The sequence below is a fragment of the Peromyscus leucopus genome, chromosome 1, assembly GCF_004664715.2.
Source record: "Peromyscus leucopus breed LL Stock chromosome 1, UCI_PerLeu_2.1, whole genome shotgun sequence".
NCBI lineage: Eukaryota > Metazoa > Chordata > Mammalia > Rodentia > Cricetidae > Peromyscus > Peromyscus leucopus.
Window position 1 is genome coordinate 165,708,907 of NC_051063.1, and position 22,828 is coordinate 165,731,734.

The 22,828-nt window shown below is 49.5% G+C and overlaps 1 protein-coding gene across 1 annotated transcript; it reads left to right on the top strand.

Moving 5' to 3' along the window:
* The first annotated feature begins 9,495 nt into the window (after positions 1–9,495).
* Klk4 (kallikrein related peptidase 4) lies at positions 9,496–14,286 on the top strand. The gene is made up of 5 exons (XM_028858288.2): positions 9,496–9,559; positions 11,673–11,838; positions 12,079–12,329; positions 12,412–12,548; positions 13,850–14,286. Exons 1-5 carry the CDS (start codon positions 9,496–9,498, stop codon positions 14,000–14,002), a joined length of 771 nt encoding a protein of 256 aa, XP_028714121.1. The 3' UTR covers positions 14,003–14,286.
* Positions 14,287–22,828: the final 8,542 nt, after the last annotated feature.

Genomic DNA, 22,828 nt, shown 5'->3' on the forward strand with positions numbered 1-22,828 from the left:
GAGTCCAGTTGAGGAGATGGAAGAAGGATTATATGAGCAAGGGGGGTCAAGATCATGATGGGGAATATCTACAGAAACAACCAAACCAAGCTCATGGGAATCCAAACTCTTGACTGACAGCTGTGGAACCTGTGTGGGACCAGACTAGGCCCTCTGCATACATACGGGAGACAGTTGTGTGACTTGGTCTGTTTAAGGGGCCCCTGGCAGTAGCATCAGGATCTATCCCTGACGAATGAACTGGCTTTTTGGAGCTCATTTCCTATGGTCTGACACCTTGCACAGTCTTGATGCAGAGGGAGGGGCTTGTTCCTGCCTCAACTGAATGTACCAGGCTCTGCTGACTCCCCATGGGAGACCTTACCTTGTCCGAGAAGGGGATGGGGGATGGATTGGGGTAAAGGGCAGGGGTGGGAGGAGGGAAGAGAGGGGAATCTGTGGTTAGTATGGAAAATGAATAAAAATTTTTATTAATGAAAAAAATCTGAGTCCAAAATAATTGAGTCTGAGGAGGAAAGGCAGTGAAATGAACTCCAGCATAGGGAGGGGTAGGCAGCTAAGAGACAGAGAACAGTGTGGCCATAAGGGACAAGGAGGAACAAGCAGGGACTCCACCCAAGCGATTCCAATATCGTGGAAGCCAAGGGAGCATAGGGAAGCGGGAGGGCCTTAGCAAGCAGCTCCTAGGCGGAGACAGGAAACTTGAAGTGTGCAGGCCAGGGGGCTCAAGGAGAAATAAAGCCGGTAGCTCCAAAGAGAAGAGGTCACAGACCCAGGATGTGGAAAACGTGGGAAAACTAGACCTTAGTAGGTAGCTCCCAGGAGGAGGTAAGAAGTTCCAGGAAGGAGCTGAGAGGAGCCATGAAAGGGCAGAGGGGGTATGTGTGGTGGTAACAAGAATTTCAATCCGACTCTTCCCCAGGCCGACTAAGAGACTTGTCGGGGGAAGTGTCCCAAATAACAGAGAAGAGGCTTCCCTTTCCATGTGGTGCGGCCCAGAGGGCAGAGGGAGAGGGGACACTTACTGAGCAGGCGAGGACGGTTAGTTAAGGTGGAGGGAAGAAGTGGTTGAAGAGGCAGACTCCAGAATTGAATGTGGTGGGTGGCAAACCCAGCAGAAGCAAATGATCTGTCCATCCCCTAGGCAAGCTGGCTCAGCAGCTGGGTTCAGAGCAGCCAGTGCCTTGGGGAGGGAACTCATTTAAGCCACTGTTAGAATTCTGCCCTCACTCCAGCTGCATGACGGCACAGGCGCAGTTCAGGAGTTAAGCAGAGTATTGCGTCTTATGTCATCAGTGTGCGCTGGCGACTTCGTGCACACAGCGTGGTCACGTGGTCACGCAGTCAGCGCGTGCGTGGTGTAGCTCTGGAAGCCCGCCTGTGCATGTTCACAGGGGACCCTTAAAAAGCAGGACGCAGACCCCACCCTCTCTCTCTGTTCTGCTCTGTCTCTCCCCACCCTCTTTCCCACTCACGCATGTGCTCCTTTCCCAGGCCTGGTTCTTCTCCACCCCCACCCCTTCCTCCTAATAAAGCTCTAAAACTAATACTGGGTTCTGTCGTAAGCATGACCTTTCCACGCCGTAACCAGCGCCACCACCACCGCTCTCTTACCATTCATTTCAGCTACTCCCTCAGTTTCAGCACCAAATGAATGAAAAAAAGAAATAAAAAGCAAAGGACATGACTGCTCCTAGGTGTGATGGAGGAGAAAGTTTACTGTAGATAAAGCGGGGAGCATAGGTAGAAACAGGGACGTCTGGGAGAGTCCAGAGTGGACATGACCAGGCTGAGTGGGACCATGTGGGGGAGGGGGAATTGAGGTGCAGCAGCCAGGAGGCCAAAGGTACAAAAGGGGCTGGTGACCAAAATGGTTGGCTCACATAGGGAAGAGCAGCCCAGCCCCCTGGGTTGGAGAGTTGAGGGTAGGCAGCTGGATATGCAAGCCGTACCCTGTAACAGGTATGGACCAAGGGATGCTGGGAGAGTCTGAAGACCAGATCTGTTGTGTTACGTTAAATAGGCACCTCGGCCATTTGTCTCAGGTTTGAAATTTAACAGATCCAAAGAACTTGTATAACAAAGTTCTTTGAGGAATGTTTCATGTCTCATAATTTAAATATGACAACAGAGGCTTATAACATTTAACCTTTAATATTATCTCAATTATTGCTACATTAAATAAACCCCAAATATCTACTTACTGTATACACAAGCATATTCCTTCCAAATAAGGGAAAAACCTGTCCATTACAGTCCCCATTTCTGTAACTGGCCATGTGGCCTTACCTGGTATGACTACCTTCCTGTATTTACCCATTCTGTATCTCCTCCGCTCTCAGCAAACCCCTCAGCAGGTCCTGGGTCCTTTCCTGGAGGGGTGGCCCATATCTTCATTCCTGAAAGGTCTGGGTCATCTGTCCCTCTGCCGGGACTATGCTGTTCTAATTTCCCACTGACCTTAATCACAGGACATGGTAACACCAAGAGGTGTCCTAAAGGATCTCCTACCCTCCAGACATATTCTTTCTTATTTCCACGATGGAGAAGCAGCCCAGTTTCCCTCAGGTAGACCAGATATATCACTCCTTCGAATACTGTTACACCTTTCTTAGCCAGCTGGCTCAAGGACATCAGGACCTCAAAATAGCCAGGAGGAAACTCTTAACTTCCAATGGGCAGAAGGGTTTCTTCTGAATTCTAAGCCTGCAGAGCATACAGTTGTAAGAACAGGAAGCAAACAGTTTCCTAGTAGGTCATAGTGAATGGAATCCTTGCCATTTCCACACCTTGACTCCTGGAGCCATGCATCCTGGCTGTGGGAGAAATAGGACCATATACTGGATGAACACGTAGCCTTCTGGATAACCTTGCCCTGGCCCTCCAGGCTATTACCACCAAACTGATGTTAAAGGTGGATCTTTAAAAAGCCATTCCATTGCTCTATCAATCCAGCTGTTTCATGATGGTGTGGGAGATAGTAAGACCAGTAGATTCCATGGGCATAATCCCACTGCCAGATTTCCTTAGCTATGAAATGAAATCCACAGAAACAATGCTGTGTGGTGTTGGATAAGGCATTCTGTAAGTATGTCCCTGGATGGTCATTTTGGCAGAGGCAATAACATCCAGGAAAAGGCAACCCCATAGCCAGAAAAACCATCTATTCCAGTAGGGGCAAAAGGCTGTCTCCTCCATCATGAAAGTGGTCCAATGTAATCCATCTGCTGCGAGGGAAATAATGCCATACTAGGGGTTCCTGTCAAACCAAAATAAGTGACATGCTTTCTTACTCCAAGAGAGAAGAGCCAGGGCACTCTCACAGTCAGAGCAAAGCAAAGTCCAGCAGTGAGGATCAGTGTCAGACATCTGGGACTCGTGATCGTCCAGGTTCCAATGGGTTTGCACAGCACACACAGCAGAAGCCGTGGAGGAACATGCTTACATGCTTCTCCACGGCTCTGCTTCAGCTCCTGCCTCCAGGTTCCTGCCTTAACTTCCCTCAATGATGAATAAACATTTTTCTCCTCAAGTTGCTTTTCGGTCATGGTCTTTAACACAACAATAAAGACCTTGACTAAGAGAATGGTTATACCTGTTTTTATTGTGTGTGTGTGTGTGTGTGTGTGTGTGTGTGTGTGTGTGTGACTTTCTTGCCTCTGATCTTCTTTACCTCCATGTCTCTTTTTATCTGTCTACACCTCTTTCCAATCCTCCCTCCATCTCCAGTCAAAAGGGTCAAAAAGGCCAGACAGGAAATGAAACTGTTAAAACTGTCAGATGTCTCTAGGTCAGCACTGTGAAGGTAGATAAGGCCACTAATGGGAGTGTGTGGCCGCATTGCTGACTGATGTGTGGTCTTTACAAGAGCGGCTCAAAACCTCCTGACCTTTTTATGCTGGTGCTCAATTAAAACAGGAGCAGGAACAGGCCACCGAGTGTAAAAAGCGGGCCAGATGCACGTGCAGGGAGTGTGAGACCCCAGGGAGCTGGATGTGTTTTACACAAAGTCCGAGACCACGAGCAACATGCAAGCCTTCCCCGGTGTGGGGCTGGCCGGGGTCCCTCCCCCTTTCAGAAAGAATATAGAAACGAAGGCTTTGCCATAAGAAAAGACCCACCCTTTAATATTGGCAGGTGGCAGTGTTAACCAGAGTGATGGAGTCCAGATTCAGTGATAAAAACAGAACTGAGCATCACAGTCCCTCCAGTTCCTGGAGAAGTCAAGATGAAGACCCTGTGACTCCTCCAAGGGTGCTCAGACTTTCTCTCTTTTCTAAAAATTTTAATTTTCCCCCTGGGATGCTCAGGATGCAAGCCAGGGCCTTGTGCATACTGAGAAAGCACTCTACCCCTGAGACACGTCCACATCCGCTCACTGGGGTCACAGGCTCTGCCACTGATCCGCACCCCTGTCTTTCGTTTGTGTTTTGATAAACCAGGTTCTCACTACAAGGACTTCAAATGGGGCACATTCAGTAGTGTACTGTTCTGGGGAGCACTAGGGACAGAACCCAGGTCCCCTTGCATCATTGAGTTGCATCCCAGCCCACAGCAGCAACCACCTCTGAGCTGACTGTGGGGTGTTTACTGATGCCCCTCTTTTCCCACCCCATTCACTCGCCCCCAGCTGTCCTTCCCACTGTTGGGGTCCAGCTATGTTCTCCGTGCCCAGCTCCAGGTCAGAACTTCCCCAGGGCTGCTGAGAGCTGCAACTCTCTCTCCTCCAAAGTCTCCCCATCTTCACTTCTTGAGGGGATCCTGAAGATTGCTCCAGCTTGGCCCTGGCTTCTCCTTGGTAGCACGTGGATTTTCCCACTGGCTCCCCCGTTCTGTGTCCATACTTAGGACAGAAATGCTGCTCTTTGTGGAAGGTGACAGGACAGGCCCCAAGACAGCTTCATGGCACTGAGTAAAGTGGGATGGCCACATGTCCTTGCCCTTGAAGTAAGTTCAACTTCAACTCACAGCTGTTTTGAAGGTTTAGCAAGGAAAATTGAACAAGTCACCTGATGCTGCCTGGGCCCCCAGCTGGACCCCAGCCAGGAAAGTCTGGGATTCTAAAGTGGAGGAGTCTCCTCGGTAGGGTAGGAGCCTGGCTCACCTGCCTGCAGCAGCAGGACCTGTTTCTCCAGTTCTGCAGGAGTGGGCTCTGCCTGGCACCCTGCCCCAGGCCCCGGTGCCTCCAGCCTTCCCCCTGCCAGGCTGCACCTCACTTGTATGTAGAGATAAGGGCAGACGTTCAGGTGAGGGATGTCCTGCCTGGGTGTGTCCCAAGCCCCCCATATCCTGTGTCCCTGCAGGAGCATGCCACCTGTCCAACTCTGCAGCTGCAGTTTTCTGAGAGACAACGGAACTATGTGATCAATGCACACTTCATGCTCAAGCTACTAAGTCTCAAGTTCACTGCCACTTTGCTGCGTGGCCTTGGGCAGCTTGTTTGACCTCTCTGTGTGTCTGTCTCCTCTTTTACATGGTGGAGCATTATACTGGGTCTCAAGGGGTTATGTTTATAAAGCAACTCCAACAATACATACAAAGGAGTAGGTGATATAGAAACATTAGTCTTCCATTCTGTTTTTGAATGATGATGATGATGATGATGATGATGATACCCCTAACTCCCAAGTTTCTCAGCATCTGACTTTTTGGCCACCTTCTCCCTGTGCAGGATCTGTCCAGCTCATTGTCTTGTTCTGTTCAACCATCTAAATCCCTCCAGCCTCAGCCTTTCTCTAACTGTCAGTGTTTACTTGCCTCTCTGTGCCTCAGTTTCCTTATCTGTAAAAGAAGTGCACAGGTCTCTCTAATCCACAAAGTCATCAGAAGAGAAATGAGTCAGAGGTTTAGTGTCTCCAAGTCAGAAAATACAAAATACTTCAAAATCTGAAGTTTTAGAACACCGAATGACACCTTCAGTTGGTGAATTCTATGCCACGGTTGGTGTTAGGAAGAGCGTGCTACCTGCTGTGTGCGGTGCTTCACGCCTGTCACCCCAGCACTTAAGAAGCCAGGGCAGGAGGATTCTCTGGGATTCAAGGTCAGCCTGAGCTGTAGAGTGATTCTGGTTCAGAAAAAGTTTAAGAGGGGGCCCAAGATGACTCAGCAGGTCGAGGTGCTCATCCCAGATCTGAATTCCATCCCCTTGACCCACGTGGTAGAAGGAGAGATCCAGTTCTGCAAGTTATCCTCTGACTTTGATAAGTGTGCATTGGCATGCATGATATAAACAACATAAATAATAATTAACATAAATAAACACATGAATGTGATCATTTTTTAAATATTTTAGTTTTAGTTAAGTGTGTCTACGTCTGTGTGTGGAGATGTAGTGCAGTGCCCAAGAAAGCCAGAAGAGGGCATCAGGCCCCCTGGAACCGGAGCTACAGGCATTTGTGAGCTTCCTAACATGAGTGCTGGGAACCATGTGGTTGTAACTGCTGAGCCATCTCTCCAGGCCCACTGACTTCTCACGTGTTTGAAAATACTTGAGAACAGGGTGGAGGAGATGTCTCAGTGGGTAAAATGCTGCCTTGCAAGCAGGAGAACTTGAGTTCCATCCCCAGAAAACAGATGAAAAAATTAAAATTAAAAAAAAAGCCAGGTGTGGTGGTGCTTATAACCTCAGCCCTGGGGAAGCAGAAACAGGAGGATTCCTGGACTCAGCCTCACTGAATCAGTTACAGGCCATGGAGAGACCCTGCCTGAAAAAAAAGGGGGGGGGGCAACATCTGAGGAATGATGGCTAAGGCTGACCTCTGGTCTCACATGTGCTTCCCTACACACATGTGCACCTGCACACACATAGCACACATGTACACAACACACATGCACACACACACAGAGAGAGAATACTCCATAATCCCAATTTCTTCTGACCCAAGCACCCCGGGTGAGGAATCTTCCAGTCCTCCCGTGTGCAAACCCTGAAGGTAGGGCCAGAGGGAGTGCTCCCCAGAAGTTAACTAACTACTATACTACTGTGTGTTGCTGTTTTCCCTGCCCTCTGCCGCCCTCTTTCTGTCTGCCTCTGTGCTCTCTGGTTCCTATCTGTGGGCCTGCATCCATCCATCTAGCCTCCAAAACCAAGACACAGGGGTCTGTTCTCAAAGGACTCCCAGCCTAGAGGAAAACATGTTAGGAGAATTAACAGACAAACAAAACTGTGCACAAGTTGTTCCACTGGGCTCTGAGAGATGTGTAGGATGCTATAGAAAGTCAGCAAGGGCTGGAGAGACGCTCAGCCGTTAAGAGCACTGGCTGCTCTTCCAGAGGTCCTGAGTTCAGTTCCCAGAGCCCACACGGTGGCTCACAACCATGTGTAATGAGATCTGGCGCCCTCTTCTGGCCTGCAGGCACACATGCAGGCAGATCACTGTATACATAATATCTTAAAACAACAACAAAAGGGCTGAGACATGGCCTGGCTCAGAGGTCGAGCCCCTGTCTGGAATTCCTCAGTGAGGACTGTGGGTGTGGCTTAGTGGTGCAGCTCCTACCCAGAGACCCCAGTGGGGCTAGCGTGTGGCTCAGCTGTGTGTCCCTCTGGGTATGTGTTTCTGCTCTTCCCATTTTCAGATCTCCAAGTTTCCGTCTCTCTGAGCCTTCACCTCCTTCTGGTTTGGTGTCCCTCTCCCGGTCCTCTTGGCTCACATCTGTCCCTCCTTGTCTCTGCCCTTCTGCACCCCACACCTCAGACTGTATTCTGCCCATTGGAGTGGATTTCCATCTTAGTGCAAATAACTCCAACAGTGAGACCAGCAACACCCCCACTGCCTGAGTCTGTTCCCAAATAATCCTAGGTCACCTCCACCTGACCCAGTGAGAAAAGAGACAAAGAAAACACCACGTGCCTCTTTCCTCTCCCTTTAGCTGGCCCCCTGTCCTCAGTAGGGGCCTCATCCTTCACAGTATGAGCGTGTATGTGAGACCTGATGCACCAAGCACTACCACCTGAACCCCCGCATCTCTCACTGGACCTCAGAATCTCCCTCCAGGATCACAGCGTCTTTAATATGGACCATGGCAACTCCCGTCTAGGTGATGGCATTTCACACCTCAATCTCAGCATTTCCTCCTCAGTGTGGTCCTCCCTTCCACCCCCTGCCTCTGTCCCTCCTCACCAAGAGTGATTTACAAAGTAGACAACTCACATCACTTCCCCTACCACTGGGCCTAACATACAACCTAAGCCCTTAACCTTGATGTTTAAACCATTTCTGCAGGCTTCCTTGTCTGTCCTGTTTCCCATGGAAATATCCACCAACAAACTCCAAGATGTCTTCTGCGACCCTCACCTGTCCAGTCCCCACTCTTCCTCATAGCTGTCTGGCTCCCGGCTTAAATATCCCCTTCTCAGACACTGCCAACCACCACTTATTTCCTGATCCCTCACGGTTTTCTTTATTGTCTGTCTCCCCACCCTCACTGGAACATGAGTCCCAGGAGACATCATCATTTTTCCCGGCCCTGGCTCCAAGCACAGCTGCTGGATTGCTCTTGACACACTGGTTCCCAGGAGCCTCTGCGCTGGGACACCTGCAGAGTGAGGATCTGCTTGCAGGGTTATCTGAATTCAGGCTAGTCCTGGGGTGATGGTTACCCTGATCCTACCTGGGAAAACGGAGGATCAGGCAGCTGGTCACGAATAAGGTTCCCAAGGAAGTACGAGATGCAGGCTGGATTTGATGCCGGGCAGTTTTTGGAAGACACACAGGAAGAAACTCATAAAGAGAGAGAATATGGGAGTGATGTAGGGGAAATTTCATTTGGTGAATAAGAGGAGCGTGAGAGATGGAAGGAGTGAATGAAAATGCATAAGGGAGGTTGGAGGGGGAGAGAAAAAGATGCAAGAGAGGCTGGGATGGGCACTGTTCCCTTCCTGAGTCCTAGACTCCATCAGGCAGCCTGAGGGCTTTGAGCTGGAGTCTGCAGCACCTGACGTGTGGAATGTGTCCCCTGGGGGGCAGGGCCAGCCCCAGCTGAGGAAGCTTATAAAGCCCTGTGGGAGCCCCTGTGGGTAGCAGCTCTGCTCAGCCCAGCCGCAGAATCGCAGGTTCCACAGGATCGGGAGCCCAGAAGCAGCAGGTGAGGATCTCTCTCTCTCTTTCTCTCTCTCTCTCTCTCTCTCTCTCTCTCTCTCTCTCTCTCTCTCTCTCTTTCCCCTTAGAAGCTTCTCTCCAGTCCACTCTAAATCTTTGGCTCTGGTCTCTGCCTCTCAGGCTGCCTCTGACCAGAATCCTCTTGAATGCCCTGTCTGGGTCTTTCTTGTGTCCTAAATGAAAATCTATGCCTCTGTCTCTCCATTTCCCCCGCTCCCTGTTCCTAGATATTAAATGCTTCCTCCTCTTCCTCCTCCTTTTTTCTCCCCCCACCCCATCTCCTTCTGCCCGTTATATCCCACAAACAAGAAACGAGAGGGGGGGGGACAGGGGGAGATGGAGAGACTAGGACTGCCACCCCCAGACTCACTGGTCTTCATTTCCAGGAGCCAACATGATGGTCACTGCGAGAACCCCCTGGGGCTGGTTCCTAGGGCATCTCTTCCTCGGGGTCACAGGTATCTGAGTGTGTGTGTCATGACGTGTGCCTGAGGGAAGAGTGTCAGCTAACATTCAGGCATCACTCAGTGTCTCACTGCTTCTGACATCATACGCAGTATGATGTGACTAGTGGATGGGTGTAAGGTCATGCCTGCAAAGGGTGGTGGGTCACAGAATTTAGTGATCGTTTGTGCCACTAAGGGGAAAAGGGGTCTGTGCCTAGTTCCTGGGTAACTAGATGATCTATCTTCTTTCTTTCTTTCTTTCTTTCTTTCTTTCTTTCTTTCCTTCTTTCTTTCTCTCTCTCTCTCTCTTTCTTTCTTTCTTTCTCTCTTCCTTTCTTTTAAACTCACTATGTACACCAGGCTGGCTTCATACTTACAGAAGTGAGCCTATCTCTGTCTCCTGAGTGCTGGGGTTGATACCTGGCCCATTTATTTATTTTTAAAGAGTCTTACATAGTCCAAGCTGGCCTTCAATTCACTAAAGCTAAGAACAACCTTGGACTGTTGATTCTTCTGCCTCCACCTCCCAAGCGCTGGGATTACAGGTGTGCACCACCATGCCCAGGTTACTTGGTGCTGGAATTCAGACCCAAGGCTCTGCGCATGCTTAGTTAGCACTCGACCAGCTGAGCTCCGAGCCCCTCTGGGATAATGATGTCTGGGTGAATGGGCTGTGGCTTGGTGTGACTGTGGTGAGGCTGGGTGGAGGCACAGTTATGCCACAAAGTTGAACAGCTCCTGGAGTAGCTGGCTGAGTGTCCCGTCTCGTCTGGGCCAGCTGGGTGAAGGGGCCGTGTGTTCTGAAAGTTTCCTGGCATGGCTCTGTGTATGAGACATAAATGGTTCCTGGGTCCTGAAGACTAGCCTGAGACTGCAAGCTGACCCACCCTCCTGACAGATGACCCTGCATCCAGTGTGCTGATCCTGACTCCCAGACCTAAGGAGGCCCTGGACCTTAACTTCTCTCAAGGGACCTGACCCCATCCCTCTGAGCCTTGACCCCACCCCTCTGAGCCCTAACCCCACCCCTCTGGGCCCTAACCCCACCCTTCGGAGACCTGACCCCACCCCTCGGAGACCTGACCCCACCCCTCGGAGACCTGACCCCACCCCTCGGAGACCTGATTCACTCCAGGCACCACTTGCTTGGTGACTGGGGACTAGTCCCTCTGTATCCCAAAACACCAATGACTCTCTTGGTAATTCTCCTATCCTCTGACCCTGACCCTTATGAACCCTAAAGCTTCAGCCACACTCCTGTTCTCAGACTCTGCCCTTAAGAACCCTGGTCCAGCCTCTTCAGCCTGTCTCCGGCCATGCCCACATCCCTGAAGTAAGACCTTGTTCCCTAAGTCCTGGATTCGCCTCCTGATTCTGTCCCCAGAACTGCCCAGTTTATGTGGTGAACCCTAACCGCTCTCAGGAGGCAAAGACCTTGATCCCTAATTGACACCCTGTCCCAGTGAGCCCTGCCTGCCCCAGTCCAGACTCTGACCTGACCACCCACCTTCAAAGCGCTTTCCTTTCCTTTCCCACGACTCTCCCAGGACCTGGGAAGCCCCAACCACATGTGTGTGCACTCAAACCCCACCTGGTCCAGCTTCCTCATTCTGCCCCCAGCCCTGGCTCCACCCCTGAAGCCCTGACCAAGCCTCCCTGCACTAAATCTTACCCCCAGAAACCCTGAGACTGCGTCCTGAACCTGTCCCCAGCAAAGGCCCAGACCCTAAAACCCCGATTCCATCATAAAACTCTTAACCAAGTCCTTACTCTGATATCCTACCCTTGAGAGACATAATCCTATCTCTTGAACTGATCCCCTGGCCTGGCCTTGCCCTGAGGCTGTAACCACTCCCCTTCACTTAGACCCTACTAGGAGGAACTCTTACCCAGGATTCAGTTTGTCCCCAGTCAAGACCCAGCCGCTGTCCCCCCCACCCCTCCCCCCACACACACACACAGTGCAACTTCTGATCACATCCCTTCACTCAAACATCACCACCATAACTCTGAACTCTCAACCCGCCAGTGCCCGCAAACCCTGCTCTAAACCCCGTCCCATCCTAGAAGCCATGAGAGTCCCTGCTCCTCACCCCATACCTCCCAATTCTAACTCCATCCCCAGGATCCTTAGCCTCAAGTGCCAGCGGCCGGATCATACAAGGCCAGGACTGCCGTCCACACTCGCAGCCCTGGCAGGCGGCACTGTTCTCAGAAGACAATGGTTTTTTCTGCTCGGGCGTCCTGGTGCATCCGCGGTGGGTGCTGTCAGCAGCGCACTGCTTACAGGAGTGAGTGGGGGTGGTGGGTCGGGATGCCGAGGGGAGGGGGGTTCCATGTCAGACTCGGCCTGCAGAGGGTGCTCAAGGGGCCACAGCGTTGGCAGATGTGACGGGAGCCCAACCTAGCTGGACCAGGACAGTCTAGTGGGGAGAGAAAGGCAAAGCGGGAGGTCGCCGTTGCTTTAGGGTGGAGGATGAGACGGGAGACACAGGCGCCACTGCACAGCTCACCTGCTGGGTGATCCTCAGTTCCTACACCGTGGGACTGGGCCTGCACAGCTTGGAAGGCTCCCAAGAGCCTGGCAGCCGGATGTTAGAGGCCCACCTCTCCATCCAGCACCCGAACTACAATGACCCTCCTTACGCCAACGATCTCATGCTCATCAAGCTCAACGAATCAGTGATGGAGTCTAGCACCATCAGACGCATCCCTGTGGCTTCCCAGTGCCCCACCCCTGGGGATACCTGCCTAGTCTCCGGCTGGGGTCGACTAAGGAATGGTGAGCTTCTGGGAACATGACTGCCCTTTCTCCTAAGTTTCCCACTCGCCAAATGGGCCTGACCCCCCATTCTGTGTCCCAGGGAGACTGCCCAGCCTGCTGCAGTGTGTGAACCTCTCAGTGGTGTCGGAGGAGACTTGCCGGCTGCTGTATGACCCTGTGTATCACCTAAGCATGTTCTGCGCTGGAGGAGGACTGGACCGAAAGGACACATGCAATGTGAGATACAGGGAGGACCGAACAGGATGGGGGCGGGGAGATGCAGAAGGTACACCTGAGGCACACTGAGATGGGCTACGAGAAGTGGGGGGGCCAGGTGTGGTGGCCCACTCAGCAGGGGAGGCAGACACAGGTTTATTTCTGTGAGTTCAAGGCTAGCCAGATATACATACACAGTGAGACCCTGTCTCAAAAGGAAGGGCCAGGAGGGAGGTAGAGAGGAACAGGGAGGCAGAAACACACAGACCCAGAAGCCAGGCATGGTGGTTCAAACCTATAAGCCTAGCCTCTTTTTTTTTTTTTTTTTTTTAATTTTATTTTATTTTACAATACTATTCAGTTCTACATAATAGCCACAGATTCCCTTGTTCTCTCCCTTCCTGCGCCCCTCCCCTTCCCCCCAGCCCACCCCCCATTCCCACCTCCTCCAGATCAAGGTCTCCCCCGAGGACTGGGATCGACCTGGCAGACTCAGTCCAGGCAGGTCCAGTCCTCTCCTCCCAGATTGAGCCAAGCGTCCCTGCATAAGCTTCAGGTTTCAAACAGCTAACTCATGCAATGAGCACAGGACCTGGTACCACTGCCTAGATGCCTCCCAAACAGATCAAGCCAATCAACTGTCTCACCTATTCAGAAGGCCTGATCCAGTTGGGGGCCAAGCCTAGCCTCTTAGGAAGCTGAAAAGGAAGATCCAGCCTAGACAACTAAGTGAGATTGTGTCTCAAAATAAAATATAAAAAGACAGCTAGGAATATAGACCAGTACAAAACATCTGCCTAAATCCTCCAGTGAGGGGCTGGGGTGTGGCTCAGTGGTAGAGCCCCTGCCTAGAGTCCCCCAGTGAGGGGCTGGGGTGTGGCTCAGTGGTAGAGCCCCTGCCTAGAGTCCCCCAGTGAGGGGCTGGGGTGTGGCTCAGTGGTAGGGACCTTGGTAAAGGCACTGAATTCTGTTTCCAGTACTACAAAACAGAAAGAAAAATAAACATAGTTAGAAACAGAAATAGCCATTCTGAGAAAGTAAAAATGAAGAAGACATAAATATATATGTGTCCCATAGAACACAGTGATATAGGCAGATGAGCAAGCCCTGAAGGAGACAGACAGACAGACAGACAGGGCCTCAACAAGCCTCAGGGAAGCAGCCGGCGGTGTGGACACATGGCTCCTGTTCAGGTGGCCTCTGGGCTCTGGCAAGGGCATGTGGCTGGCTTCCTCCTGTCTCTGTCTGCCATGCTTATGTGAATGCTGGGACCTCGTGTGTACCTTCAGCTCATGCTTTCCTGGGTTCTCTCTCTCTCTCAGGGGGACTCTGGGGGTCCCATAGTGTGCAACAGATCCCTGCAAGGCCTCGTGTCTATGGGACAAGGAGAGTGTGGGCAGCCTGGCATACCAAGTATCTACACCAATCTCTGCAAGTTCACCACCTGGATCCAGACCATCATTCAGACCAGCTAGCTGTGGACTGACCACACGGCCCACATGAAGCCTGCTGAGGGAACCAGAGACTCAGATTTGCTTCCAACCCTCTTCCCTCAGACCCACCCACAAGTTCAGGCCACAACCTCCCTCCTCAGACTCAGGAGTTCAGGCCACAACCTCCTCCCTCAGACACAGGGATCCAGGCCACAACCTCCTCCATCAGACACAGGGATCCAGGCCACAACCTCCTCCCTCAGACACAGGGATCCAGGCCACAACCTCCTCCCTCAGACACAGGGATCCAGGCCACAGCCTCCTCCCTCAGACACAGGGGTCCAGGCCACAGCCTCCTCCCTCAGACACAGGGGTCCAGGCCACAACCTCCTCCCTCAGACACAGGGATCCAGGCCACAGCCTCCTCCCTCAGACACAGGGATCCAGGCCACAACCTCCTCCCTCAGACACAGGGGTCCAGGCCACAGCCTCCTCCCTCAGACACAGAGGTCCAGGCCACAGCCTCCTCCCTCAGACACTGGAATGGAACCCACCTGCATTCTCCTCTGTGTGCAGCGTCCTCTAGCAGCCTAGTGTTGACCCAGCCTTGCCACTGTTAGGCTTGCCCCCACCCCAAACACCTGTTGTCTCCTTCTCAGGGATCCACAAATAAAAGGCCTTTTAGTTCTGTTTGAAGTATTCTCCTTGTCTCCCTTTCCACTCACGGGATATTCCAGCACATGGTTTTCCCTTTCCACTGGGCTCTTGTACAGCAGCCTGTCGACACCAATTCTGAGGATGTCCTCTCATTTCCAAAGGTGGGGTTTCCAGCTTTACAACCTCTGCTGTGATTGGTCTGCTTGTGTTTCTGTCTTTGATTTTAAGATTCATTTTTTTAATTTTTAATTTTTAAAATTGTGTGTGTGTGTGTGTGTGTGTGTGTGTGTGTGTGTGTGTCCCATAGAGAACAGAGAGGGCAGCAGATCCCCTGGAGTTGGAGTTGGAGTTACAGGAGGTTGTAAATCACTGGACATGGTTTCTGGGAATCCAACCCCTATGTCTTAGGGTTTTGATTGCTATGAAGAGACACCATGACCATGGTACCTTTATGTGTTTGTTTGTTTTTTGTTTTGTTTTGTTTTGTTTTCTTGCTTTTTTGAGACAAGGTTTCTCTGTGTAGCTTTGTGCCTGTCCTGGAACTCACTCTGTAGCCCAGGCTAGCCTCAAACTCACAGAGATCTGCCTGGCTCTGCCTCCCAAGTGCTGGGATTAAAGGTGTGCGCCACCACCACCCAGTGGCAACTTTTTCAAAGGAAAACATTTCATTGGGGCTGGCTTAGAGTTTCAGGTTTAACCCACTATCTTCATGGTGGAGAGCATGGTGGCATGCAGGCAGACATGGTGCTAGAGAAGGAGCTGAGAGTTCTACATCTTGATCCACAGGCAACATGAAGTGAACTGAGTCCCACACTGGGCATAGCTTGAACACATGAAGCCTCAAAGTCCACTCCAACAATGACATGCTTCCTCTCACAAGGCCACAACTACTCCAGCAAGGCCACACCCCCTCACAATGCCACTCCTTATGGGCCAAGTATTCAAACACATGAGTCTGGGGGGCCATACCTATTCAACCCACCACATTCGATTCCCTGGCCCACATAGGCTTATAGCTATAACATAATGCAAAATAAATTTAATCCAACTTCAAAAGTCCCCATAGTCTATCACAAGTTCAACAATGTTTAAAAGTCCAAAGTTTAAAGTCTCTTCTGAGATTCATGCAATCTCTTAACTGTAATCCCCTATAAAATCAAAATAAAAAATATTTCAACATATAATGGCACAGGATATACATTATCATTCCAAAATGTAGGAAATGGAGCATAAGGAAGAAATACTGGACCAAAGCAGGACCAAAAACAAGCTGGGAAAACTCCAGACTCTGCATCTCTATGTCTAATGTCAAAACACTCCAGATCTCCAGCTTCTTTCAGCTTTGCTGACTGCAACACACTTCTCTCTCTTAGGCTGGTTCCACTTTCTGTTAGTAGCTTTCCTCATCAGGTATCCCACAGCTCTGGTATCTCTAACATCTTGAGGTCTCCAAGCCAATCCAGGCTTCACCTTCACAGCTTCACAAAATTGTCTCTCTGTGCCTCCATTCAGGGATACCCCTGACACATGCCTGGGCTCAGTGGCTTTCCTTAGTTGCAGAGGGAAATTCCATAACCCCTTTCTTGTATCCTTGACTCTAAAGCCTGAACCACATGGCTGAAGGTACTAAATTTCCGTTGCTTGCTGGGGCTGGAACACAGTCTCCTTGTTCAATTACATCTTCACCAGCTTTTGTTTTCCATGATTTCCTTCATTGCCTAAGCTTGGCTGTCCTTGAATTTGCTCTGTAGACAAGACTGGCCTTGAACTCAGAGATATGCATGCCTCTGTCTCCTGAGTACTGGGATTAAAGGCATGTACCACCACCCCTAGACCCAAGCTGTTCTGTAATTCCTTTTCACAAGTTGGAAGCTTAGCCAGGTAAGATCTTGCCATGAGGTCTCCACTCCCTTTATTCCATGTCTTAATCTGTTTTTCTCCTTAAACACAGGATTTAGCTCCATCCCACTTTCTGGTGTCCCCTTCTCCTCAAATTGTACATTTTGTATTTTTCCTTGCTCAGCTTTTTCCATTTCATTATAGATCTTCATTAAGAGTGAACACTAATAACCATACAACAGAGTCAATCCTAGGCTGTTTTGAGATTTCCTCTGCCAATGGAATTAATCCAAAAGCTTCACTTTAGCCTCAGGTAGACTTTTCAGACAAGAGCAAAAAGCAGCCACATTCTCCACCCAAATATCACAAGACTGCTCACTAGGCCACGTACTAACATTCTTCTCCTTTGGAGCCCCTTGATCCAGGCCCCCACAGTTCACCCTCAGCACCAATGTCTTCCATGATCCAACTAACAAAGCCCAGTAAGTCTTTAATGCATTCAACTGCATTTCTAATCCAAAATACCAAAGTCCACATTCCTCCAAATAAAAACATGGTCAGACCTATCACAGCAATACTAATTTCTGTCTTAGTCAGGGTTTTCTATTGCTGTTTAGAGACACCAAGACCATGGCAACTTTTATAAAAGAAAACATTTAATTGGGGCTGGCTTGCAGTTTCAGAGGTTGGGTCTATTATTGGCATGATGAAAAGCATGGCAGCATGCAGGCAGACACGGTGCTGGAGAAGGAGCTGAGAGTTCTACATCTTGATCCACAGGCAACAGGAAGTGAACTGAATTTCACACTGGGCATAGCTTGAGCATATGAAACTTCAAAGCCCACCCCCACAGTGATGCACTTCATCCAACAAGGCCATACTCCCTAATAGTTCCATTCCTTACCTCCAAGCACACAAACACATGAGTCTATGTGGGGGGCATACCTATTCAAACCACCACACCCTATTTTCTTCAAGAACAGCCAGTGCTCTCAACCACTAGCAGTCTCTCCAGCCCCTGTTTTTGTCTTCCTTCCCATACTTTAAAAATGTTTCACTGTATCTGTCTCAGAACCCAGCTGCTATAGCTGGAAGCTGATGGGAAAAATCTGATGCCTGCTGTGAGACCCAGAGACAGAGACAGGGGCACACTGAACACGCATAATAGGAGGAACTGCTATTGAGCTCCCCATTGATAAGTTATACTAGCAAGGTGGTGCATATCTGTAATACAAGCATACAAGAGGCTTGAAGTAGGGAGATCAAGTGTTCAAGGCCAGCCCAGGTTACATAGAGAGACCCAGTCTCAAAACAAAGAAACAAACAAACCGGATTTGTGGACATACTCATAAAGGAATTATGGAAATGTCTACCATCTTTTATTTATTTATTTAGTCTTGATGTCCTTTACTTTGTTCTGCTTTGAAACAGGATCTTATGTAACCCAGGCTGACCTGGAATTCATTATGTAGCCAAGGATGATCTTAAATCCTGATGATCCTCATGCCTGCACCTCCCAAGAGTGTGGGTGACAGGTGTGCACCTTCACACTCAACTATCAAAAATTTTTATGTATCATTTAACAGATTCTAAGATACACAAAATATAGAGTAAGTTACTAAAGGGAGCATTAACAAGTTCCTCATCACAGAATATTTTTACAGTGACTCAGAGTAAATGATAGAACAACCAAGACAGAAATCAGTATGATTCAAACAGTGTAATCAGCACACTTTGCTTCCTTGGCATCTGTGAAACGGGGCATCCTTTGTCTATAGAACATATAATCTCTCTCTCTCACACACACACACCTGCCAAGATGGCTGACACTGCCGAATGTGACCAGCTCAAGTGTCAATTATACAAAGAGCAGGAATTTTAGAGAGGGCTTAAAATGTATACCAATTTAGAAAGCAGTCTAGCAGATTCTCTGTTTTTAAGTGTGTGTGTGTGTGTGTGTGTGTGTGTGTGTGCACGTTTGTGTGTGTTTCTGTGTGTGACACTGTGGATGCATGTGTACCACAGCACATATGTGGAGGTCGGAGGACAACCTTGAATGTTGGTCCTTGTCTTCCACCTTGAGACAGTCTTGTTTTCTGCTATATTCAGCAGGCCAGCTTCTGGGAATTCTCCTATCTCCACCTCCCATCTCACCATGGGAGTGCTGGAATTACAGATATGGGCACTATTATGTCTGGATTTCCTGTGGGTGCTGGGGATCCAAGCTCAAACCCTGAGTGATTGCATAGCAAGTGATTTACCCACCAAGCCATCTTCCCAGCCCGCTGGCAGATGCTTACACATGTGTCTGCTTGATGGCCAGCAGTTCCACCCCTGGTTGTTTATCTAAGATCCATGGGAAGAAATTAAGAACAGAAGCCTTGATTAGGAATGGGGAAGGCACTCAGTAGAGTACTTACCCAGCATGCATGGAGCCCTGGGCTCCATCCACAGCACTGCATAAACTGGGTGTGGTGGTGGATACCTGCAATTCCTCCACTTGGGAGGTGGAGGCAGGAGACTCAGAAGTTCAAGGCAGTTCTCAGTTACTTGGCCTAGTTTAAGGCCAGTCTGGGCTACATGAGACCTTGTTGTCCCTACCCCTCCCATACAAACTTTTTGCTTAGGAATCAGGTTGAAAATAAAGCAAGTGTTTACCAGTTAGTGAATGACATGGTGACTTGGAGGTGAAATGGGTGGCACTCAGTGTTTAAAAGAAACAGAACTGCTGATATAAGCAACGATATGGTTATGGTTATGTCTGAAAAAACCCTTGTACCAGGAAGCCACACACAGGCCGTTATATACTGTACGGATCCATTTACATGGGGTTCTAGGACCCGCACAACTAGCCAGAGGCGCCTAGGTGTGAGGATGGGTGCTGGGATGAAAGGGGAAGCAAGTGTGCAGCTTGGTTTTAACTTCAGTTTGGTCCATCTTGGCCAGCCAGTAGGAGGTGTCGGATCCCTGGAGCTAGAGTTACAGACAGTCCTGAGCAGCCTGATATGGGTGCTGAGAGCCCAACTTGGGTCCTGCAAGAGCCGTACATGGTTTTCACTACTGAGCTAAAAAGAGAAAGCCAGAAAGAGTCTTAAGGCACAATTATGTAAATAAGTTTGCCTGTGTGCATGTCTACAGGGAATTTCTTGATTGCTAACAGACATAGGAGGACCCAGCACACTGTAGGAGGCACTATTCCTTAGGCAGGGGGTCCTGAACCAAACTGTCAAAGAAAGGAGTAATCTGGCTGAGAGCAAGCAAGGGTGCATGTTTTCTGTGTTTGTTCTTGAGTTCCTGCCTTGACTTCCCCAAAATGAAGGACCGTGACTTTGAATTGCCAGCCAAATCAACCCTCTCCTACCTTAAGTTGCTTTTTGTCAGGGTATTTTATCACAGCAACAGAAGGCATCAAAACATGCTGGGAAGAGGCACAGGAGAACATGCAGAGTTGGTGAAAATTTACAGGAGTTGGTATAACTTTACAGTAGTGAGAGTTTCACAGACGCAGGCATTTGCCAAGTCTCATTACATTATTCATTTGAAATCTGAGCACTATACCATGGATTCCTCAATGAAAAATTATCCCTCAATTAAGGAAACCACACACAGTATTTACAGAAATGAACCAGATACCAAGAGGCTCCACGAAGCGAACCTCAGCAAAACCAACTTTATAATACACACAGCACTTTGTCTGGCCTCAAAGTAATTGCATCAGAAATCATGACAAAGTGGCAATCAGAAAATCACCACATGTTCATGACTGGGGAAAAAAACACAGCTCAGATGGGACACACAATGGAAGTCAGAAATGATTTTCAAGTGAATAGTTAAGAAAGGTGTGTTTACTTTAGATGCCTGCCGCCTGTTTAGAGAGAAATGCATAGCCATCTTCACACAGTTAGAGAAGGAAAAAAGGTGAGAAATCATTACTAAGTCAATCATCTTTAGAAGAACAACAGCAAATAAATCTCTTTTAAAAAGATGAAAAAGGAAAGAAATATTGAAGAGTCTGGAGAGATGGCTAAATGGTTAAGAGCACTGACTGCTTTACAGAGGTCCTGGGTTCAATTCCCAGCACCCACGTGGTGGCTCACAACTGCCTATCACCCCACTCCAGGGGATCTGACGCCCTCTTCTGATCTCTGTGGGTATCTACACTCATGTACAAGCACATGTGTACCAAAGTAAGCATATTAAACATAGTTAAACATAAAATAAATCTTTAAGAACAATTTCAGCCACAAAATTTAACGTATTTTATAATTAGATTGTCCTGGAGTATCCAGAATGGGTAACTCCACAGAAACATGCCCGAGCTGGAAGGAGGGGAGAGTGGGGGATAACCACGCATAGTGTGAGGTTTCCAGATTTAATTATGACGATGGCAGCTGGTGCCTTGAGGCTCATGTGTGAAGGTGTGCATGTGCGTCAAGTGTCTCTTGAGACAGAGTCTCTTGCTGAACCTGGAGCTAGGCTGTCATCCAGTGAACCCCAGAGATCCTCCTGTCTTTGTCCCCAACAGTTCTGGGGTTACAGGCAACCACCACTAGCTTTTTACATGGGTGCTGGGGATTCAAACTCAGGACCTCATGCTTACATTACAAGTGCTCTTCCCCACTGAACCTCATGTAATGGAGGTTTGGCACATCTTGCCCTGAAGAGAAGATACATGGTCTGTTCATTCCCATAGGACAACGACAGACCCCAGTGAGTTGGTCGATGTTCAACCCTAAGGATCAGGATGAAGCCCAGGTTGGGGAGGGAAAGCCAATGTGTCTCTATTAATATTGTAAGGGTCAGTGGACCCTTGTGTCATGTAGTGATTTCCTCTGAATCGAGCTGCTCCCTCCTGGAGGGAGGAGATGGCGCTCATGAGACTCAGGAAGTAGATACAACTTACAAGTCTTGAAAAGTTCTTGCAACTTACAAGGTTCACAAGAACGCTCCCCCAAGTTATACAAGCAGTGACGATTCAGGGATAATCTTTTGTGAGTTGCCACCCCTGATACAGACTAAGCCACCAAGATATAGCTGCTGTCCTTCTTGGTCACCTTATCTCTAGCTGTTGTCTATAGCATAGCCTCTTTTCTGGAGTAGATGGAGGCTCATCGTTAGGAACCATGAGTTCTTACACATACCTTGACTTGTTACAATCATCTGTATTAGAAGCAAGACTATGTAAAAGGACAGCCTTACCCTGTGTGTGGTCCTCCAGAAGGTGGGGCCTTCAGAGGAGTCAGCTGGAACTGCCAGACTGGCTTTGACTTCCCAGTGCCTCGGCCTTCTCCTCAGGGGCTCATCGTCCGGTGTAAGCCCTTTCCTGTCAGTACGAGTGTTGCCGGTCATTTCCTTCGAGCCCCGACATCTGCTCACATCCAACTGACACTTGCCACAGTAGCAACGACAGTCCCAGGGCCTGCCTCCAGAGGCTCTTATCTCCGAAGCCAATCTAGCCACAAATTCGGATTCTGGAGTGTAGGCCTCTCATGCCCCAGATCAGACTGTGCGCCCCAAGCTCTGAGCATCAGCGTATCCTGTGGGCCCCAGAACCTTCACTTCCATTCTGATGCCCCACATTGAGGCAGGCCCCACTTGCAGACCAGGGCCAGCTACCTCCTGTTGGTATAAATAAAAATTTTGAAAGCCAGCCATGCCACTGGAGGCAGGAGGATCAGAAGTTCAAGGCCAAGTTGGAGGTCAGTCTAGACTACATGAAACAAACACAAAAATCACAATTGAACTTTGAGGCTGGGCATGGTTCACATGACTGCAGTCCTGGCGACTAGGAGGTTAAGGCAAAAGGATCAAGAATTTAAGGCCTCTCTTGTGAGGAAAGAGGTGGGGAGGGAGGGAGGAAGAACCGGAAAGCCAAGCACAGCAGAGCATGCTATGATCCCAGCATGTGGGAAGTGGAGGCAGGAAGATCATATATTCAAGGTCATCATTAGCTATGAGTGATTTTGAGGCTAGCCTGGGCTACATGAGACCCAGGACGGAAAGAAGGAAGGAAGCAGGGAGGGAAAGAGAGAAAGAGAAAGCCAGTGAGTCACCTGTCCCCCTAAATCCACCCTGGAGGAGCTGTTTTTGTGCTAGGACAGCAGGGGTGAATAATTGTAGCAGGAACTGTCTAGCCCACAAAACCTAAAATCATTACTTTCTGGACCGTAACTAAATGTTCGCCAAGCTTTGGATCCCACAGTCCTGATGATCTCAACCCAGACCCCGGAGGCCCAGAGCAGGCGAGACCAGGATGGGTGACTTCAGGTTCAGACCTCAGCTGTGCTCACCATTTCACCGTCGGCATCAGACCACAGGCTCCACGAGGGACCCCAACACATTCAGACAGGTGGATACACAGACCTGTGCAGA